Here is a 21,303-nt window from a genome sequence, read left to right as displayed (position 1 = left end):
AGATTAGAGTTTCCTAATTCAATGAACATGACATGTAATATGTTTCCATCCAAACAAAATTGAGAATTCAACAACTCAATTAGTTTCAATGAAAATAGGTGGCAGTAGACTTTAAGCCCAATTGAGAATGAAATGATTTTAAATTTCTAAGAAATTCTGCAAGAATATATGAACAAATTGATAACAAGCAAACAAATTGATTTTCATAAAATCAAATTTTCAACACATTTTTTTTGACTGCAATCAATAGCATTAAATTAGCCCATAAGAAATAATAAAGTAGTAGAAAATAAAAAAGTACAAAAATAAATAAAATTAGATCCTCATATCGTTCGAATGAGATGACTACCATGTAATCAGGTAATCTCACTTATATTACAATAAGAGGTTTTATGGCTGTAGGATTTAAGTAGAATTTAACCCAAATTATGCAAAATATCAAAAATAACATCTTTAAATCCTCCATAATCGTAAATCCCAATTTCCTCTCATTTTGCTTAAACTCCTCACAGGCTCGGTTTAACAAATTCACAAAGGTGGTAGTGAACCATGATTTTACCCGACCTCAATCTGATCACACTAGGGGTGTCAATTCGGGTCGGAGGGTCGTGTTCGGTCCGACCCGAAAATGACCCAACCCTAATCGGGTCAACCCGAGACCGTCCTAAATAATAAATGGGTCGAATTACCTGACTCGAGAAATATTTGGGTCAACCCAAACCCGAATTTTTTGAGTCAAGTTCGAGTCGTGTTGGCATGTCGGGTCAATTTTTGACATATAGGGATGCTAATTTGGGTCGGCGGTTCGGGTTTGGGTCCAACCCAAAAATAAACCGACCCGAATTGAGTTAACCCGAACCCATCTCGAATAATAAACATGTCGAATTCTTTGACCCGAACCCAACTAAAAAAATATTCGACTCAACCCGAACTCGAATTTTTCTTGTCGAGTTTGAGCCGTATTAACATTTTAGGTCAATTTTTGACACCCCTAGATCACACTATCTTCAGCATTCATGCAATGGCCAAATTGCTATCCTTATCGTCTATGTCGACGATACCGTGCTCACAGATAATGATCTACTAATATTAGAAAATTTGAAAGGTTTTTTAGCTACAAAATTTGAAATGAAGGACTTGAGATCTCTCTGGTACTTCTTAGGTATAGAAGTTGCTTAGTCATCTCGAGGGATTTGTCTGTCTTGGCGCAAATATGTACTTGACATGTTAACAGAGAACAGTCTTCTGCTGTGCAAATCGGTGGTTGTCCCGATGAATATCAATGAAAACTTAGCTGATGTTCCTTATGTTCTTGTGAGCATGACTCACTACCAACGCCTGATGGAGAAACTCATCTACCTCGCCCTACACGCGCCCCAACATATGTGACGCAGTTAATATTGTAAGTCAATTCTGCATGATCCATATGAGCATCATCTCCAAGCTGTCCACCGCATTCTCCATTATTTACGAGACATGCCGGGCTCAGGTTTGATTTTCTCGCGTCACACCTCTCGTTTTATTGTTGTTTACACAGAAGCAGATTGGGCCAGGTCTGTCCATGACCGACGATCTACCTCCGGGTACTGCTCATTTGTATGAGAAAATCTTATCACGTGGAAAAGTAGAAGCAATCGATAGTTGCTCAGAGCAGCGCTGAAGCTGAAGTCCGATTCATGTCCTTAGGGATCTGTGAATCTTTCTTGTTACGCATATGTAGGCCGACCTCAGTCCCACTACAATTGTTCTGTGACAATAAGACCGCGATTAACATCGCTCACAACCCGGTCCAACATGTTTTACTAAACATGTGGAGATTGATAAACACTTCATTAAGGAAAATCTGGAGTCCGGGGAAATTTGCATTTCTTTTGTGCTCTCCAGTGGTCAGCTAGCGGATATCCTCACTAAGAATCTTTCTTGACAACTGTTTGATGACTTCAAATTTAAGTTGAACATGACAAACATCTATTTTCAACTTGAGTGAGAGTATTAGACGTATGTAGAGATTTGTATTAAATGCAGGGATTTGTATTAATTCCTACATTATTCCTTTCTTATTTCTCTGTGTAGTTTTTCTTTTCCTAATTCTATTTGTTCTGATTTATTATTTTTCTTGTGAGTGTCCTTGTAATTGGGTATATATATGACCTCCCTTTCTATCAATAAAATTCAAGTTGGTCTATTCAAAACAGCATGCTGGACTTTTTTTTTTCTTTTTATATAATTCCAAGATTGTTGCTCATTGCATCAAATCCACACCAAAGAGAATAAAGAAAATAAAAGAAAAGAAAATAAAGAAAATAAATGTTGTTTTTTTATTCAAGTGAACTATTTGACTCATAATATAAAACCTCTTAACATCCATTTCTCTTTCTAAGACGGTTGTTAGCTTTTCACCTAATCAGTTGGCTTTTTTAATGATGTTCGCGGTTTTATCTACCCATCTAGAAGAGGAAAATAGGAACAGGCATTTTATATCAATTAAAAATATATTTAGTGGCAGCCAACGGTGAATATACTTTCTATTACAAGGCACTTTGTTTGAGTTTGGCTCACATTTCTTATTTGAAGTTTTTTCTGTTGCATTTAATCTTATTTTTTCTGCTTTAATTGTGATATGTTGCATTTTTCTTTTGGATTTTAAGCTGTATGCTAAGGAAGGACTGCAAACTTGTTTGGTAATACATTCACAAGATATTATTACTGTTGAGCAGCTGATGGGTTGCACAATTGGAGATTTTCCAACCATGATTTCAGAGAATCTATTTGCTGTTCAATTGCGAACAAGTAAGGTAATAAGATATTTTCTATCTTTTTCAAATGGTTAACGTACTAAAATTTTGCACGATATAGTTCATGATGCTGATTATGAGGAATTTTTTCTTCTAAAAAGTGTAGATGCTTCTTGAACCTCTTGATCGAATGAAGAAAGTAGATGCTCGTATGAATTTAACTCAAGGAATTCTTGAAGGGGTGGGTATGCAAGCAGTGGATTTATGACTGTCACGCAATAACTTTTCTAGCTTCCTCATTTACGTTTTGTTTCCAAAGATGGTTAAGGGTGAAGAAATTGGAGATAAGTTGAAGTTTTTCATGATTCTGCCTTGACTGGGCTTCGGCGTATTTCAATTTCTTTGTTTCTTTCTTCGTCATGCCTTATCAAGCAAATTAAGTTTAAACATGAATAGCTTCTTCTATGTAATAGGTAGTAGGAGAAGAACTTGGTGTTCTTCCAGGGATGGATTCTATCTTTTCATTCTTAGCACTTCAAAAATATGGAAATCTATTTTCAAGAGGGAGGGATTACTCAAAGAAAGAGTTTGACATTGTTATATACGATGGTAGTAGTTCTGAGGATACATTGCGATTGGTTGGTGCAACTGAAAGAGTAAGGTAGGGGTCCTATGTTTGATGGGAACTATGTAAGGAACCTTCTTAGCTCAAGATGATATTTTGTTGCTGCAGATGGTATCTAAAATATGTTCGGAACATAGCCGAGAAGACAGACATTGGAAGACTGACTGCCCCCTCCTTCTTGAGGCTAGTATATGAATCTGCTGCGATAAATCCAGGGTCAGTGGAAGGGAAAACAAGTACTGCTATATGGAATGAGATTGAACAAATTCTAGAGGTTTTATTTTTGTTTATATTCCTTTTTTTTTAAGGAATAAATCTTCTTTTGTTAAGTATTAGAATCCATGTTTGAGTAGGAATAAATAATGCAGGAAGCGTCAGCATATTTTCGTGACTGTTCAAGGTTTAGATGTTACCTTCTGATGGACCCAAGCAGACCGTTGTCAGTCATATCTGCTTTACGCTATTGGGGTTGTGCAATACAAGCTGGGACTAATATTTATGGTGCATTTGGCTTTGCCCTGAAGTTTTCCTCTGCCACCCAGGAAACAGTAGAGAGAATGTCTCCTTTGTCTTTTACTCTGCTTCCATTTATTTCCTCTTACTCCTCTTTAGATTGGGATGAAATCCTCAACTCTTTTAGCAAAGATGCAAGCAACCTACTTCTTGGTAATACGATTTCTCTTCATTCATTAGTATTATTTGATCACAAACAAAAGTCTGTTACCCTTTTTCTTCCTGGCTTCAACAAATCTGAGATCAAGTTGTACCAGGTAAATCCGGTTTCTTTATTAAACTTTTCACTCTTTACTGTTACTTTTTGACTAATTTCAAGCGTCAATTGTGTTTGTACACGTTGACTTACCATGTACTGTTCTTTACTGCAAACAACTTACCGTTTTAGCATTGTCTTATAGGTTCCACTCATATATTTAATGTATATTTTCTTTGATGCTTAATGTCATATTTTCTGAGAAAGATGCTGTGATACAAAATTCTCAGCATATTAGTTTATGAAGCATTAAGGTATTCTATTATGTAGTGCTTTTATTAATCAAATCATTGTTAACTGATATATTTTTGAAGTATTTAAATTAACGTGAAAATTAATTTCCTCTAATCTATAATGAGACATTAATGCTTGCTAAATTAATATATTGCTTATGACTTAATTTTGGGTACTTTTACTTGTTTTATGTTATTGGAGGCTTCTTTTTTTATATTCTACTTGATGGGGTGTTGTATTCTGTGCTCTCCTGAAATTGGTATCTTTGTAGCTTGTTTAGGACTAGGTGATGGCTCTCCCTAGGCTTCTGCCTTGCCGGTGTCTTCAGTATTTGTTCTCTCATTTGTTGTTAGCCCAAATACCCGATGAACCTTTTAAATACCTTCTCAAACTCTCATGACTTCACATATTCTCTTCCTCTTACTATTCCACAACCTTTCCATGTTAGATCTGATTCGTGAACACCTTTTATGACTCCTAGAATGGTGTTGTTTGATATTAGAGTCAAAGCTTAATTTCAATTCGTAACCTAACCTTAAACCTTCAAATTCTTGTCTTTTTATCTCCACAAAAAAAATGTTCCTACACTCACCACCTAAACATATACTGTAGACCAACCTTAGATCAACAATCTTACCCCAACCGAAACCCCCAAAGTGAGGGGAAAGTCATCATTTCATTGAGGAGATGCCCTCAAAAAGGTGTTATGAGGTTTATAATGGATATGCATCATAAAATCCTCCAATTACAGTGGAGGCTCATTGATTTTTAAAGGAGACAACACATGTAAGTGACTCACATTAATAACTCAGATAGAGAAGTTAATAAAAATTCTTTTCTCCAAAAAGTCTAAAGCACCGAAGTGCTGATACTGCGTCAATTTGCTATTGAGTTTATGAGGAGAGATGGTGTCTTAGGAGTGAATATTGATTTATTGAATTTTGGCAGTCATATGAATATGAATAAATTCATTTTGTAGCTCCAAACTTTGGAACGGGTCTTTGACTATGAGGATGTTTCACTACAAGAAGGTGAAGCTATCTGCGATTAAGTTAAAGAATTGTGTTTCCTTGCGGTAGGAAAAATTGAAGCGTCTGCACTAGCATTAGGAAAAAGGCGGTATCTCGACTTAGCCTAAGATGAAGGAGATGTAAAACAAGCACTTTTCAACGCACTATAGATAAATATTATTTTGAGATTTCATCATTTGCAATAGGAACTATCAGTAGAGGAGTGCACCGCTAATTTGAATAGCTTTTGTTGAAATATAAATTTGTGGAGTTAGAGGAGAGATATATGGGTGGATTGAGATTATCCATTAGAAATATGGTACAATTACAACCCTATTAGACTTTACAAAGTGTTGATTTAAAACATTAGCTCCAAAGGTGGATAAGTTGCACAACAGTATCAGATCCACTCCACTATTCAAATAGGGATTGACCATGTGTCGTGCAATATGAACATATTAACTAGAGCGCCCACATTTGCCCATCATGAGGAGAAGCTAATGCAGGAGGAAAAAATGACCAAGTCGACTAGCACTTCCCAAAAATTTTAGTTGGGAAGTGTTTCAAGTGTCATGGATACGAGCACATTGCATTCAATTGCCCAAACATGAGAGTCCTTTTTTTTACTGAGTAGGGTAGAAGAAGCAAATTGTAGAGACTCAGGAGAGGAGGAGAATGAAGAGAAGTGCCAACTACTCACAGATGATGGTGAAATGCTTGTGGTTTGATGAATTCTTCAGACCAAACCCAAGAGAGATCAATATTGACTTAGATATAATATATTTCATACCCGTTGTATTGTAAAGGGGAATGTATGCAGTAACATCATAAAAGAAGATTGTCGTGAGAATGTGATGTCCCCACAAATGGTGGATGGATTGAATCATTATCTAGAAGCATTCCCAACTATATTTTTTGACTTGATTGAAGAAGGTGAATGAGATTGGTGTTACAAGAGATTTCCAGTACAATTTTTCATCAGATAGAAGCTACATGATTATGCATGGCGTGAGATCTTGCCTATGGATGCATGTCACATTGTATTAGGCCGACCTTGATAGTATGATTGGGGTACACTTTATAATGGTCACAAAGATACTTTTTAACTTGTCAAAGACGAAGAACATATTATACTTTCACCCTTAGCTTCTGCACGTCTTAGGTGTCATCATTTGTTCTCCTTGTTTTAGCCTAGATAGCCGTTTCTTCTTTAATCCCTTCCAATCTCTGTCAGCTTTGCATATTCTCTTATCTTGCTATTCTGCACCCTCTCATTGCTAGAGCCGATCCTTAAACACCTTTTAGAAATCCTAGATAGGTGTCAATATCAAGGATATGTGAAAAATAGTTTTAGGCATTTTATATAGCACTCAATATGAATGAGCGAGAATTAAAAATGCCAATGCCAAATAGTTAGGAGAAGGATAATGATGATAGTGATATAGACAAAATTAGGTGTTTAGATACCAGGAAAAGGGATATTACAATGATGTCAATGAAGCTTTCATCAGTTTTAAAATACTAATTTTATTTTGGAAAGTTGAAATTTTAGCCAGTAATCCATTTTATTGTTTGAATGGTTACCATTTAAATAAAAAAAACCAAGTTTCACGTTGAGTTAAAGTGAATTTATAATCTTTTATAAGTTGAGAATTGGTATCAATGCACAATCATTGGCCAACATCTTCGCGGGTTTTACTCTTGATGGAGCAAATGTAGAAACAACTTTAGTAGGCAGCTTATGAACTTTATATTTTGATAGGGTTTTAAGCAGTCAATGTATTGGAATTAGAATTGTATTGAAGTTTCTTGTTGGAAATATGCTAACTCACATAGTGAAAATATACTCTCAAATCACCGCAAGGGAGGTATGAAGTGTTAATCATGGGGTGATGATTTGTTGTTGGAGTTACGGCGAAGCATTTACTTTCTTATTCAGATTCATAGCTGATTGTCAATCGAGTAAATGGACAATATAAAGCAGGAAAAGAAAATTTGTAAGGATGTCTCCTTAATGCTATTATTGAAATTAGAAAAATAGGAATACTTTTGAATTGAACAGATTCCTGGATCAAAACTAGCTTGCCTACCTACTTTTTAAATTTGGAAATCTAGGCGGTAGGTCAAGTCAGAATTATCTCGTTTGAGTATTGAAGAAGCTGATATTATGGATGCTGACAGTCAAATCATGCCAAGTTGGGTAGATTTATTGAATACTAAATCAAGAGCCATCGTGGCTATTTTGACTGATTTCAGGAGATTTAAAGCTGAAATTGTGCATTATTTGCTCATTGAAGACAAGTTATTTAGGAAGTCAGCGATTTCTCGGATGTATGCAAGGAAATGAAATTCCTGAAATTCTCAAGGACATTTATTTACGAGACTGCATTAGTAATTTAAGAGGAAGAATTTTTGTAAAAATTATTTTAAGACTGATATTTTTGACTAATTTTAGAAAATGTGTCAGAAGATTTTCTGAAACTAATATCTCTAGCAAAAAAAATTGGTTCCAAGGCAACACCTATCATTTCACAAATAACGACCTTTTCTAATCCTTTTCTATTTGGCGTTTGAGGAGCGATTTCCCCCCTTCAAAAGGCTAAAGAAAGTTCATATGGTCATAATTGGCTACTTCAAAAAGTGGATTGTGGCAATAGCATCAGCTGAAATTATTGTGGAGGCTGTGTGCAACTTTATCTGCACGTAAATAATTAGTCACTATGTGCTTCTCATGTTGATTATTACTGATAGTCTACCACAATTCTCATTTAAGAAGTCTAAAGGTTTTTGTCAAAATCAGAAAATTCAACTAAAATTTGCTTGAGTTCAGAGAATTCAACTCAAATTTTCTTGAGTCCATCATCCAAAAACAGACAAAAAAAGGTGTCAAAATAAGTAAACTCTAAATCTTCAGTTAAAAAAGATTTAGTTACTAAAGGCAAGAGGATTGAAGTTTTGCCATTAGTTCTTTGGGCTTTAAGGCGACTTTATTGTTGGTCACTGGGCAAACTTCCTTTACGTTATCACATGGCGTAGAAGTGGCATTGCCCGAGTATAATTTGCGTAGTCAAAATGTAGTCATTGTCGCAATTTTGTAAGGATAAATTGATGAATAGAGAAATTTAAATAAAGAAGCAACGAAGACTGTGAGATTTATTTGAAAAACATATAATTTAGTCATCCATGAAAAAGAGATCAAGAGAAAGGCGAAAAATTTTACAATTTAAATCTCGAAGAAAAACAATTTATGTTGGAAATGTAGTCCTTGAGATAATATTCATATAACTCGACAATTATTGCTTGAAAATTAGGTTTCGTTTGAGAAGGATTATACATCCTCAGGAAAAATCAGAATATCAACAATAAATACAACGATGAAGCGATTCAGGTAAAGTTTGAAGACTATATTCGTCAAATTCATAGAAGCAGGAAGGGCATTACTTAATCCAATGACATAGCTGTTGACCTCATTTTTGAGGTCATTACTCCTTTACTTAGGATCTTAGGATCTAGCTCTAGAGGTTTCTATTGACTATCCTAGAAAACTAGAATTGGGACCCACCCTTTTTAGAAATTCCAGCAATTTCTTATTTTTCTGTGATGTCTAGCATTTATGGTCTCAAAACCATCGTCTTATGGACAGCGGCTGAGGGCTATTGTGTGGAGACTCAAGGAGAAGTTCTCAATAGGATTTCAAGCCCTAAGAAAACCTCGTCAGGACTTTATCGTCACATACACTCACCAAATGCACAAAATTTACAAAATTGCACAAGGTCGGACTCCAATTAAGCTTAAAGGACGGGTGAAAATGTGAACTTCTCCGGACGACTTCCGACGACAAAATGGACCGCGCCAACGTGTCCGGGACACCAATTTTGGTAGGAAAAGACACCCATATTGCCATATTTCCGACACGAAAAAATTTACATGCAAATTAATGAATTCGTCAAAATGACCTCCGACGGCGAAACGGACCGCGCTAGCGCATCCGGAATGTCAAAAGTACATAGAAATGACATCCATATTCGATATGTCACGACACACGAATAAAAAAAAAACATTTCTTATAACTTTGTACCTAAATTATAATTAAAAATTAAAACCTAAGTCTTATTTATGTGTTTCACCCGCACGCTCCTTCCCTCTGTTCGAACCCACTCACGGGTTCGAACAGAGCTCACGCTTGATTCTCCCTCTCGCTTCCGTGCCCTAGCTCCACGGCGGATCCACGCGGCCTTCTGCTTCCCGTCGCTTCCCCTTCTCTACGTGGCACGACAACCGTTCGACTCTCCAATTAGGAGAGGCGTGCTGACCGACGGTCCTTCTACTCGAGGCAACAACCGCTCCTCTCCTTTATTCCGCCGTTTCTTTCCCTTTTCCCCATTCGTCGACTAGGGCGGCAAGGAGGTGGTTTTCCTTTTTTTCGTTTCTCTAGCTATTGGCTTCTGGTGGGGGATTATTATGGGAGGTGGTTGAAAATTTTGAGGGTAAAAAGGGGAGGTTGTGTTTTCCCTGTTTGAAGTTTTTAGAAAAGAAAATTCTGCCAAAATCCTTTCTAAACTACGTTTTCGTGCGCTGGAGTGTGGAGCATTCGTTGGTGGCTGTTTCTCGAAGCTTTGGGAGAAAGGCCTTGTCGAAATTTCTGCTTGGTTAGCTTTTTATGTGTTGGGAGCTTAAAGGATTTGTTGGTTGCTACTTTCTTGAAGCTTTGAGGAGGAGAATTTCTGTGGGGGGCATTTTATTGGATCTGTCTTACTTTTTTTGCTTTAAATCGACATCAAGAGGTATTTATCTTCCTTCCTCTGATTTGCAACGTTTCCGATGGCATCTAAAAATACTTCTTTGCTCTTTTAAAGCATGTGAAAACTTCTTTGGGCTTAATGTGTTCCACTTGGTGGATTTGGGGGTTTGCATCTTTATGAGGTGCATGTGCACGGGTGTGGTATTCTCCTGTTTCCTAACTCTAAGGCATGGTTTTATGCATGTTAAAATATGATGCGTTGCTTGGATTGAGACATTAAACGGGTTTATTTTGTTTCTTAAAAAAAAGATAAAAAAAAGGAAGGGAAGAAAGGTTGGAGATGTTTCGGCTAGCCTTGGTATGGAGAGGTTTGATAGAGCTTGTTACTTTGCCCTCATTCAGTTAATTTCTTGGCTTTCATGTTTGCTCTTTTAATCACTTCATATTCACAAATGGTAGCATGACATGTGGAAGTAAGAATCTAGGCCTGTTTCGAGATTTGAGCATGGATTCTTGCTAAGTTTAGTGAGAAATGAAGCATACATGGACCGACTTCTTTTCTTTCTCTGCTCGAAATATATGATGAATGAGGTTTCTTTTTGAAAATTTTAAGTTTTTATTCTATGGAATGCATGCTAAAAAAAAAATGCAATGTTAAAGCTTTTCGTATACATATTTTTTTTCAAATGGAGGTTGGAATTACTTTCAATGCTAAATAACAAGTTGGCATTAGGAACTTGTTTATGCTTATTTGTTCATGTTACTTGCTGCAGTTTGGAACATATATTAGTTCTAATACCTGGGAATATAAGGCTCTAACGGATTTGAATTTGATGAACATGTTTTTCCCATCTTGTTGGGTACAATTTGGATCTTTTTGGAATAGATTCATGCTGGAAAGGCTAATATCTGTTTTTCCCTTCTTGTTGGGTACGATTTTGATCTCTTTGGAGAGGGAAAATGCTGGAAATAAATTTTGTTTTGTTACCCATTTGTTGGGTGCGATTTTAGTCCTTTGGGAAAATGCTGGAAATTTTACTTTATTTTTCCCATGTTAGTAAGCTCGGTTTGGCTCTTTAAAGTTGGATCTTTATTGAAAAATTTTCTCTGTTTATTAGCTCATTTGTAGGGCTCGGTCTTAGCTTCTTCTAGGCTGAATTTAGCTGAAAGTTTTTACACTATTTTAACCCATTTGCTGGGCTTGGTTTCACTCTTGTTTGGACTAGGCTTGTATCCTTTGTTGGGCTGGTTTGGTGGTTATTTTGTTCTATTTTGTTCCTCTTTCTATGTTCCTCTTTCTAGCTATGCCCGTAAGCTTGTTTGTGGGTTTGTTTGGAGTTGGTTTAATGGCTGTTTTGTTCCTCTTCCTAGCTCTATCCGTAAGCTTGTTTGTGGGCTTGTTTGGGGTTGGTTTAATGGCTGTTTTGTTTCTCTTCCTGGCTCTACTCGTGAGTTTAAATGTATAGTTGGTATATTCTACAAAATCTGAAACTATTGAGTAGTTTATTTACAAAAATCTGAAATGCATGATAGGTGGAATATTGGTTTGAGGCTCTATGTTCATTCCCTATTATTGCTACGTGTTTTCCCATTTGTTGAGGCTCGGTTTTGACTCTTTGGAGCTGGATAAAGGCTAAAAATATTTCTCTGTTTTTCCCATGTATTGGACTTGATTTAATTTAAATGATGATATGTTTTTCGGCTCTTGTGTTTGGCTTGGATTTAGCTTTCTTCTCATTTCCTCTGGATGTGGGCCTTCTCCTTTAGTTCTTTTAAGATTGAAGATGTTTGATTTGGGATTGGTTTTCTTCTTCATTGTCCCAGTCCACAAATCTTAATGTGGTGAATTTTCATCTTTGCTGTGAAGGTCGGTTCATTGATTGGGTGAACCGTACTTGGAGCACTTTCTAGTGGTATGTTTGGGCTACATTTTAAAGTTTTATTCGCCACATTTTGAAGCTTTATTCGTGAAAATTTAAATTATATTTTGAGGCTTTTAAAACTACTTTTTGAGATTGATTCGGTCATTTTTTTTAACGAGTTTTAAACGCTTTTAGGGCGACGCACTTACGATTTAAGTCTATACTTTATTGATTTGACTTTGTTTTAAAAGTGGATCGCCCTCTTTTTCGTTTGTTTTGTTTTTTTTTAACGGTCAAGTTAAAAATGAGAATTTTTGATTTAATTATATTCGGAAATGATTCATGATCTTAAAGAAAATATGAAGAAAAGAGAAATGAAGAGGAAATCAAAAATAAAATTTGGTCTGCTGAGATGATAGAAACCTTAAGAAGAGATATGATAACAAACCATTCACCATTTCTTTTGCATAAGAAAGATGAAATTGTAATTGGAAGAATAGTTGAGAGTTGGAAGAAAGTAAGAGTTTAAATGACAATTAGGAGCATGGATTGAAAGATCAATAGACTTGCATTTAGGCTCCTTAAGCTTTGAATAAACTTAAACCCAATTGCTTTAACTAGGATTAAAGCACATTTCACAACTCTTTTGCCAAAATTATAGGTTTACCCCTAGGTCTTAGGAGCCTGATAGCGAGCTAAGCTTGATCTAAAGATGTTCGAAGATTAGTTGAAAGACACTTAATTGAAGATAAACATTTTGGAACACTTCAGACTCAAACTAAAGTGTAGGCTTCCTAGGTCTTAGGAGTACGCCCTGAGAGAGAGTTCATTATCTTAATTTTGAAATGAACCTAAGAAGCCAGACATCTGACCCTAGTTCAAAAGTTAATTAGGACACTAGACACGAATGTGCACTAGGTTGTGGTTCATGACTGATTTAATTAAATTAAATAGTGAAATTCTTGCTTTAACTTGACCAAAAATGAAACCAAATGCTCCGGGATTTGAGCCTGAATCTTACATTTAGATCATCCTGGCAATTGGGGACATTCTCAATATCACATATAAATCTCATATTCTTGGTTCTTTATATGTGATATTGTGTTTTGTTTTGTTTGTTTGTCTTTTTTCTATGATTTGTCGATTTTCTCAAGTTTTTCAGATCGTGCTTTCTTCTGTTTACACATCACATACTAGCTAAGCTTAAAGGAGCATCATTCCTCTCAAATATATATGTTTAATTTACATTACAATATTTTATTTCACAGCATGTTATATTGTTCTTCTAGCCTTTTATATTGTTTTCCTACCATGTTATACTGTTTTTCTAGCATGTATATTGTTCTCCTAGCCTGTCATACTATTCTCCTAGCATGTTATATTATTTCTTTCTTCTTTTATATCACATGTTTTATTTGCTTTGATACACACTATACCTTAGTATAGGACAACCTAATGGTTATATATAAGATTAACAACAAACTTAGAGGTGCTACAACGAGGAGCTTGGAACGAACATCGTGGGCAGCACGACGAGGAACAACTTCAAGATGAATCTGCAACATCAAAACACATTCACATCACCTATCATCCTTTTTAGTTTAAATAACAACCCATATGATCATCTTTTAGGCTTTTTGCATAACCTTATAGTGTAATTATAAGTCCTAACACTTTAGGATTCCGAGGTTCCGAGGTTACCGCCCGGTATAGTGTAAATCCTCCTATCTTTTTAAGCTATTTGCACGATCGAATATCATGCCAATATCATGCCAATATAAGTCCTAAATTCTAAATAATTTGCAGGATTGAAATATCAAATAAGCATTATGTTAAAAAAAATATAAAGTCAAACAACAAGATAATTGAGAAGTCACCGGGGTTTCTCCCTGGATCCGTGATATCCCATACTCTTCGTTCCTTTGGATTTCTTAAAATAACTGTCCTTATTTTGAGCCATTCCCATTTGATATTCCCATGTCCAATCTTGGAAACCTAAACTTTGAAATCTTGAAGGGAAAACCATTAATCTTAATCGAGAGTTTTCTTAAGTGACCCAAGTCATTTAAGATGTAATTAACTATAGGGGCTTGCCTCTATAGGGAACTTGGAACCCATATAAAATAAACTCTATCTAATCCTCGTATTAGGTAGGAGAACTTTTTGGCCTTATATAAAATATTTTGCAGACCAAACAGATGTCACAAATTCTTTAGTTTAGGTGATTGAGCCTACTACAGGTGATATGTTTATTTTTCGGGATAAGTGTATTACTTGTGATACCGTGCTTAGTCACCCAAACTATCCAAAATGTGAGACTCATTTGGTCTCACATATTTTTAAATCAAAACGTTACTTTCAAAAATCATATTCATATCCAAACTATTTTCATATTTTTCTTATATTTTTCAAAACCAAAATTAAAACGGCCGTCAATAGCTTGAAAATTATAATAACCATATCGGGGCCAAAAGACTGTCTTAGGTACAACTTTAGTCTTGATTTTTAATTGATGGTAGTTAGATAAGAGGTCAATCTTAAAGAACACAAATGAGCCTTCAAGTTGATCAAATTGATTGTCTACATGAGGCAGTGGATACTCGTTCTTCAGAGTCACCTGATTTAGTTCCTGTAGTTGGCGCCATGCTCTCCCATCTTTCTTCTTCATGAATAGGAATGGTGTTCCATAAGGTGAAACACTAGGCCATGTAAATCCTTTTTCAATCAATTTTTACAACAGAATCTTGAGCTTTTGGAGTTAAACAGTGGTTATCAATACATTATCTTAGAAATTGAAGTGGTACCCAACAATAGTTTTATGGTGAACTTAATCTCACAATTAGATGGCAAGTAGGTAAATCTTCAGAAATATACCAGCAAAATCTTGAACCAGTGGAACACTGCCTAGATTAATAATGGATTTATCTGTATCCACCACACGAGTGGAATAGACGACACAACCATGCGATATCATCTTTTGGGCTTTTAACTGCTAATATCAAACGAGATCAAACTCCTCGACTGTCATGAAAATAAAAGGAGATGTCTCAGGTATACAAAATTCACTCTCTTATAACAATTTATAATAGCATGATAAGTTTATAACCAATCTATATTCTTTATTACATCAAATTTAGTTAGTGAGAATATTATAAATATAGCATGCATATGCATATATTGATGACAATGTCATAATCATCAACACACTGAGACTACCATAGATGAGCTGGATGAAACAGGGCAACCCTTAATAGAAAGCTTCTTTAAAGCCATGCATTTGGAAGCAATATAAGAAATCTTCTTATCCCCAAAAGTCTCACTTCCATAAAGAGACAATCTTTCTAAATTTCTACAATTACTTTTAATAAGTCTGAGGCTCAGAGAAGTGGGATTAACCCCAATCAAAACAAGTTTCTGCAGGTTAGGGAAACGTTTGGAAACAGTCATAAGACCTTCGTCCTCAATCCTTTTTGGCTTCCAACCATCGATATGTATCTTTCTCAGTAAACTGTAGTTTCTCAAGATGGACCTCGATCAGGCCGGTCACCTTCTTTGCAACCTCTTCAAGGATACAATCCCACTCGCCAACACTCCGAAAAAGCATGAGCATTCGAAGATTTGGCAAACTGGCGATGACTTTTTCGAAGCACTGGCTGTTGTAGAGCTCCTTGAGACAAATAGACCGGATAGAAGAGGAAGAAATAACAGTATTATTGCCAATACCACCTGTCTCGTTCAATTCCCGGAGACGCTTGATTGAGAGTTCTTCCAGGAGAGGACATCCATGCAGAACGACCTCCACACCATGAGCACCAAATGTACAAGATTTGCAACATAGATTACGAAAATTAGGGCAATGTTTCACTAATATAGACATCCCAACCTCCTTAGCTCTTGACACGCCCGGAGCTTCAAGTGTGTCAGATTACGGCAATGCTGCGCAATGAGACCAAGAGACTCATTGCTGACGTTTTCGGTATGGTGATTGCACTTGTGAGCCAGCTCTGATACAACATCAAAATGCGTAAAGAGAGACAAAACTACATCCAGGAGCACAACATAAGCGTCGATAGACAAGCAATGGCGATTCCGACCCTCTACCCCGAACCATCGCCAACAAACCAACTAATAGCGCTTTTGATCACTAGAGCCAAGTCCCTAAAATATTAGGGCAAGCACTTCGTCGGGAAGCTTTGCGGTGTGATCTCGTATAGTCTCGATGGATAGATAAAACGTCGGAATGAGAACCTTCAGAACTCACACGAAAGAGGTGCAGCTCCGAGAGCGATAGGAGGCAACAGATGGGAGTTGAAATAGACAACCTCATCGATAGCGTCCCTCCCATTCTACAGGGATGACGCACGGAGGGAGTCCGACAGCTCTGGAGGGAGGATTGACAACTAAGATAGGGAATTGGACTCTGATATCATGTTGATTTTTTTAAAATTCAGTGGAGTATTTTAATTGATATGAAATGGAGTTTAAATAACCCTTACATAAATCTTAGAATATGAAAAATAATAAAAAAGAACTAACAGGAAATAAAAGATATAACACCTAATATCTCCAAGTAGTCAATTCATATTAATGATTTAGAGGTAAAAGAAATAACATACAATAGGAAAGTCTAAAATGGGAAATAAAATAAAGTTATATTAGGAAATAAATCTAATCACCGTAAATTTAAACAGGAATAAATTATTTTTTAATATAGCTTATAACAATTATTTCATAATATCTCCTAAACAGTAAGTATGAAAATAATGCTCCTAACCATCGATGATACATTTATCATTTATAAAGAACAATTACCCGAGTTAGGCTGTTAAAAGTTCTCACTTTTATGTGAAATCCAATAGGTTGTGCCAGGTAGAGGTCCTGTAAAACATCTTAATTTGAATAAAAGATAATTGGATTACGAAAGAAAGCATTCGACCTAGTCTATACTCAAACCCAACTAAGCATAAAGAGTCTCCTTATAACCTTTTTTTTTTAATTAACAAAATCAATCTAATTTAATTATAGTCATTATATTGGTATTAACTAAAAAATTAAATCATAAATAATCCACTTATAAATGAACTAAAAAGATTTACCCTATGAACAAAAATATGGGCAACAATAGTTTAATTTTTAATTAATTAAAATATAATTTCATTGATGACAAACAAACAAAATAGTTACGACTATAATTGAGCATCTCATATATATTATCTAAATTGTGTATCATGATTTACGTTCAAATCTAAGAATAATGAGGGCAGCGACCAACTTGTAAGCATTGAGGAGGTCAAGAGTTTGTTATTGACAACTTTCAACAAGGAGGATAGAGAGCCGACAATTGCGGAGGACAATGATGGGATTGTGTCGCCATCGATCAAAGAAGGTGAGCAAGGAGTAAGGGAGGGAGGCTTTGGTGGTTGTTCGGGTCAGAGACTATGGATAGGGCTTCAGGAGTGGGAGAAGAGGCTCACTCAAAAGGTTTTGATGTCTTCCTTAGGAGACGAGCGAGACGAGTGTGATGCCCTACATCATACATTCTGGCAGTAGCTTATGAGGGCAATGGAGAGCGCGGTTAATCGAGAGCAGCAAGCTTCATCAGAAAGGTGGTAAGGTGAGGTGGGGAGAAAAAGAAAGAATCGTGCGACTGGCATGATAAGGAAAGACAATAACGAGTTCGGGAGCCCAATTGGGAAGGTGATTGGAAGAGAAAGGAGAAGGTCACACAATTCGCGTGATCTGTCCTTGGGGTTGGGGTTGATTTTGCGGCTCTTACAAATATATCATCGAGCCTTGTTATGTAACTTATAATATTATTTTTGTGTTTTCATATATAGCATTTCCTGTGACACTTTAGTCCCGATTCAAATCTATGAGTAGGGAGTTCAAAATAATCATAGTTATGCAACTCATTGAACTTTTAAGCATTCCTTTCCTTCGCTCGAGCATCATGTATTGTACCATAAAAAAAAGTATGGAATTCAAAAGACAAGTTTTAACCTGGACTCTAAAGAGGCAGAGCTTTTGCAATCTCTTCTGTTTGTGATATTTATATTTTGGTAGCTATTTTCATTCTTTGCCTTGAATAATATCATTCACTGGTTTAATACATCATAGTAAATCTTTGCTGACATGAAGTATTTGAGTCACTTGCCTGTCTTGTGCTTATATGATTTCACCAGTTGTTTTCTTCTACTAGCATAGTTTGATGGCAGATACATGTTCTTAACACAGTATAGAGGGGGTGCAGAGCTACTGGTAGAAGCAGGGGATCAAAGACGCATCATCCAGTTGCCTCCTGGTATGCAAGGAAAGGTTGCAGGTGCAAAGTTCATTAAAAGAAGCCTTGTGGTTACCCTGCGATAACACTCTTCACAATGCTTTGCCAACCATTCCAATTGCAATTCAGCGGATTTCCATCTTCTTTTCTTTTGTCATCCTATTATTTAATAAGTTTCCTATTTTTGGGTACCATCCGATCACATGGGATATTTATATAATTGAAAGTCCTACAATTTTGGTTCCTGCGAGTTTTCTAACTGTTGTTTTTATTTTGAAATCTGTGTAATATTTAGAAAATACGGTTAAGATTTGCTTATATATGCCAAACCCTAAATCAATGCAAAACTATAATAGCAACTAGGCATAAGTTTTAAGATCTCTTTCGCATTGCATCCTAAATACTCGTGATTCTATGTTGTTCTAAAGTACTAATATCTACATTTGTACTTCATTCATGAACCTTAACTTGTACTTTATTGTATAAAGTTTTCTTATATTAAAATTCAATAGTATGAAAAATATTAACTGAGCCATTACATCACCACAAAAACAATGACAGAAAAATCATGTCATAGAAATAATTATTGGTAATGTTGCTCAAGCTGGTATTTTAATATTTTAAGGCATAATTCATACATAAAGGTATGCATATCTATATGTATATCTACGTATCTATACATGTACATCTATATATGTATGTCTATATATGTATGTAAATCTATATATGTATATCTATATATATATACATATATATATATATATATATATATTAATACTAATATTAATCTTAGAATATTCATTAATGATTAAAAAAACTTAGAATATTAAATATTTAAATATTCCAAAAATGGCAAAATATAAATTATATTTTATTAGTTTCCAAAAATTAATCATTTCACCAAGATTTAGGTAACGTCAAAAAATTAAAGGGCATTTAAGTACATACAGCCCAATTTTTATGCGTTCACATCTAACACCTAGACTTTATTTCTTACATTTATACCTCGCAAAAATTTCTTTATCACTTAAAAAATATATATATTTTTACTTCTAAAATGTTAAATACACATTTTCATGTATATAAAAGGTGGCATATATGTATAGTTGAAGTATAGATGTTATTTGCATAATTACTTAAGAATTGAGTGGTATGTATATAAATCTTCTTTAAATTATTTAATGGATTAGGTTGATCAATTGTTTAATTGTTTTATTAGATTAATTAATTATTGATTAACGTTAATGTTTTTATTAAAATTTAAACTAATAAAACTAAAACTTCAAATCTTTAACTAATTATTCTAACCAAAATGTCATAAAAACTTTAATATTTTTGTATTTTCTAATAATTAAATAAAGAAATATAGATTTAATTTTATTTTAAATTTACTCATTAATTCATTAAAAATCATAGAATGATTATAAATTTTGAGGAAAATTATGAAAGCATCAGAGGGCTGGCCTGAGCCTAAATTTTAATAATTTAATTATTAAATTAATTTTTAATTATAAAATAATAAAAAATTAATAAAAAAATCTAAATTCAATTCACATAGCCTAAAATTTTATGGGATTACTAAGAGGTCAACGTAAACACTTCAAAAGGTATTCTCAGTATTTATATAAATATTATTTTAAAAGTTTTTGAATATACTATAAATTAATTTAAAATTTAAATTAAATTAAAATTATCCTAATTTTTTATAGGATGATTTTCTGGTTTTCCTTGGCTATATAAAGTTTCTCATAATTTAAAGAAATTTTTTTATATTATTAAAATTTTCTTAAATATTAAAAAGATATTTAAAATTTAAAGTTAATTTTAAATATCTTCTGATTTTATGGGAACTAGAGAATATTCCTATTATTTTTAAAGGATATTTGAATACTTATTTTAAATTCTCTAGAAAATCAATTAAAATTTAATAATAAATTATAATTTGTTAAATTAAATTTCTGTCTTATGTGAAAAACGCTTTAGATCATTATTTACCAACCTAGACTCATTCTTCATTATTCAAGATTTTCTTTTGCTCATTCAGATTTTTTTTTCCATTTTTTGAAAAATATTTAAGACACATATGACATGTTTAATATTTAAATTTGTGAGTTAAGTATTTTTATTAACTATAATTAATTATCTAGATTAATAATAATTAGTACGTAAATAAATCAGCTTAATTCAATTTTTGTCCTTTCAATTACAACCGGAAGAGCTGAACGTGCATATTTATCGTTTTTGATTTGTCCATACATTTACACTATACATACATACATATATATATATATATATATGTTATATATATATATATATATATATATATGAATTATAGAAATAAATACGACGAAAGAGGACGAGCGAGGGCAGCGGTGGTGATTTTTTCCGATTTTCTAATTCCAGTAAGACACGAGGGCTTGTTGCAAGCGATCCTTGGGAAGTGTTTCTCGACCATTGAAAGTCCTTGGGCAAGGAGAATAGCTGCAAGATTGAGTCGGGATAGATTCGCCGGTGGTCGTGGATTGTAGCTTCCTTCGGTACCTTTTTCTTCTCTTAGCCAAAGGCCTGGATCAGAGTATGTCTTCTTATTATTCTCGATCGAGGAAGATTTTTAATTTCAGATTTTTAAATCTTAAATTTATTATTCTCTTGGTGTTTGAGCATTTCCAAGTAAATGATAAATCCGTCTGACCTTATTTTGAAGGCCTATGGTACAGGCAACCCTTGTTGCCATGTACTTCAACTTTAGTATTTATTTGTGGGAATGCTTTGGATATGTCTGTTACGGGGAAAAAATTTGCGTATGAAAGACGCACATAGCGCTGCCCACGTCTTCCAATGGCAGCTTGACACATAAGCTGAATCGGTCCACCGCCTATATTTGAAATATTACCCGCGTGACCTGTCGACTCGGCCCGCACGATTATAAATGAGCTATAACCAATCCGTAAGCATCATGTAACGAGCGTTCGATCCCGCGGTACAACTTTAATAACTGATCATAATCATGGTGTAACCTCCAGACAATTGAATCACGCGTGTAACGT

The 21,303-nt window shown here is 34.7% G+C and overlaps 2 protein-coding genes across 8 annotated transcripts in view; both read left to right on the top strand.

Moving 5' to 3' along the window:
- Positions 1-18,585, top strand: part of LOC110026118 (uncharacterized protein At1g26090, chloroplastic) — a 69,219-nt gene extending 50,634 nt beyond the window's left edge. For 2 of the 5 annotated variants that reach the window (XM_020726924.1, XM_020726926.1), the window contains 6 exons: positions 2,649-2,795; positions 2,902-2,976; positions 3,209-3,396; positions 3,469-3,634; positions 3,729-4,130; positions 18,211-18,585. In XM_020726924.1, the coding sequence (XP_020582583.1) occupies positions 2,649-2,795; positions 2,902-2,976; positions 3,209-3,396; positions 3,469-3,634; positions 3,729-4,130; positions 18,211-18,342 (1,110 nt within the window). In that variant the 3' untranslated portion in view covers positions 18,343-18,585. Of the gene's footprint in view, positions 1-2,648; positions 2,796-2,901; positions 2,977-3,208; positions 3,397-3,468; positions 3,635-3,728; positions 4,131-18,191 lie in introns of all 5 variants that reach the window. The other 3 variants (XM_020726928.1, XM_020726927.1, XM_020726929.1) reach the window with 3 other exon arrangements.
- A 2,014-nt stretch (positions 18,586-20,599) lies between these two features.
- The window catches only part of LOC110026113 (ferrochelatase-2, chloroplastic), a 74,632-nt gene continuing 73,928 nt past the window's right edge, over positions 20,600-21,303 (top strand). For 2 of the 3 annotated variants that reach the window (XM_020726913.1, XM_020726912.1), the window contains exon 1: positions 20,600-20,793. The gene's annotated coding sequence lies outside the window, so the exon portion shown is untranslated. Of the gene's footprint in view, positions 20,832-21,303 lie in introns of all 3 variants that reach the window. The other variant, XM_020726911.1, reaches the window with a different exon arrangement.

The sequence above is a fragment of the Phalaenopsis equestris genome, unplaced genomic scaffold (assembly GCF_001263595.1).
Source record: "Phalaenopsis equestris unplaced genomic scaffold, ASM126359v1 Scaffold000352, whole genome shotgun sequence".
NCBI lineage: Eukaryota > Viridiplantae > Streptophyta > Magnoliopsida > Asparagales > Orchidaceae > Phalaenopsis > Phalaenopsis equestris.
Note: the sequence above shows the minus strand (reverse complement) of the source record. Positions and strands in the feature narration are given on the sequence as shown.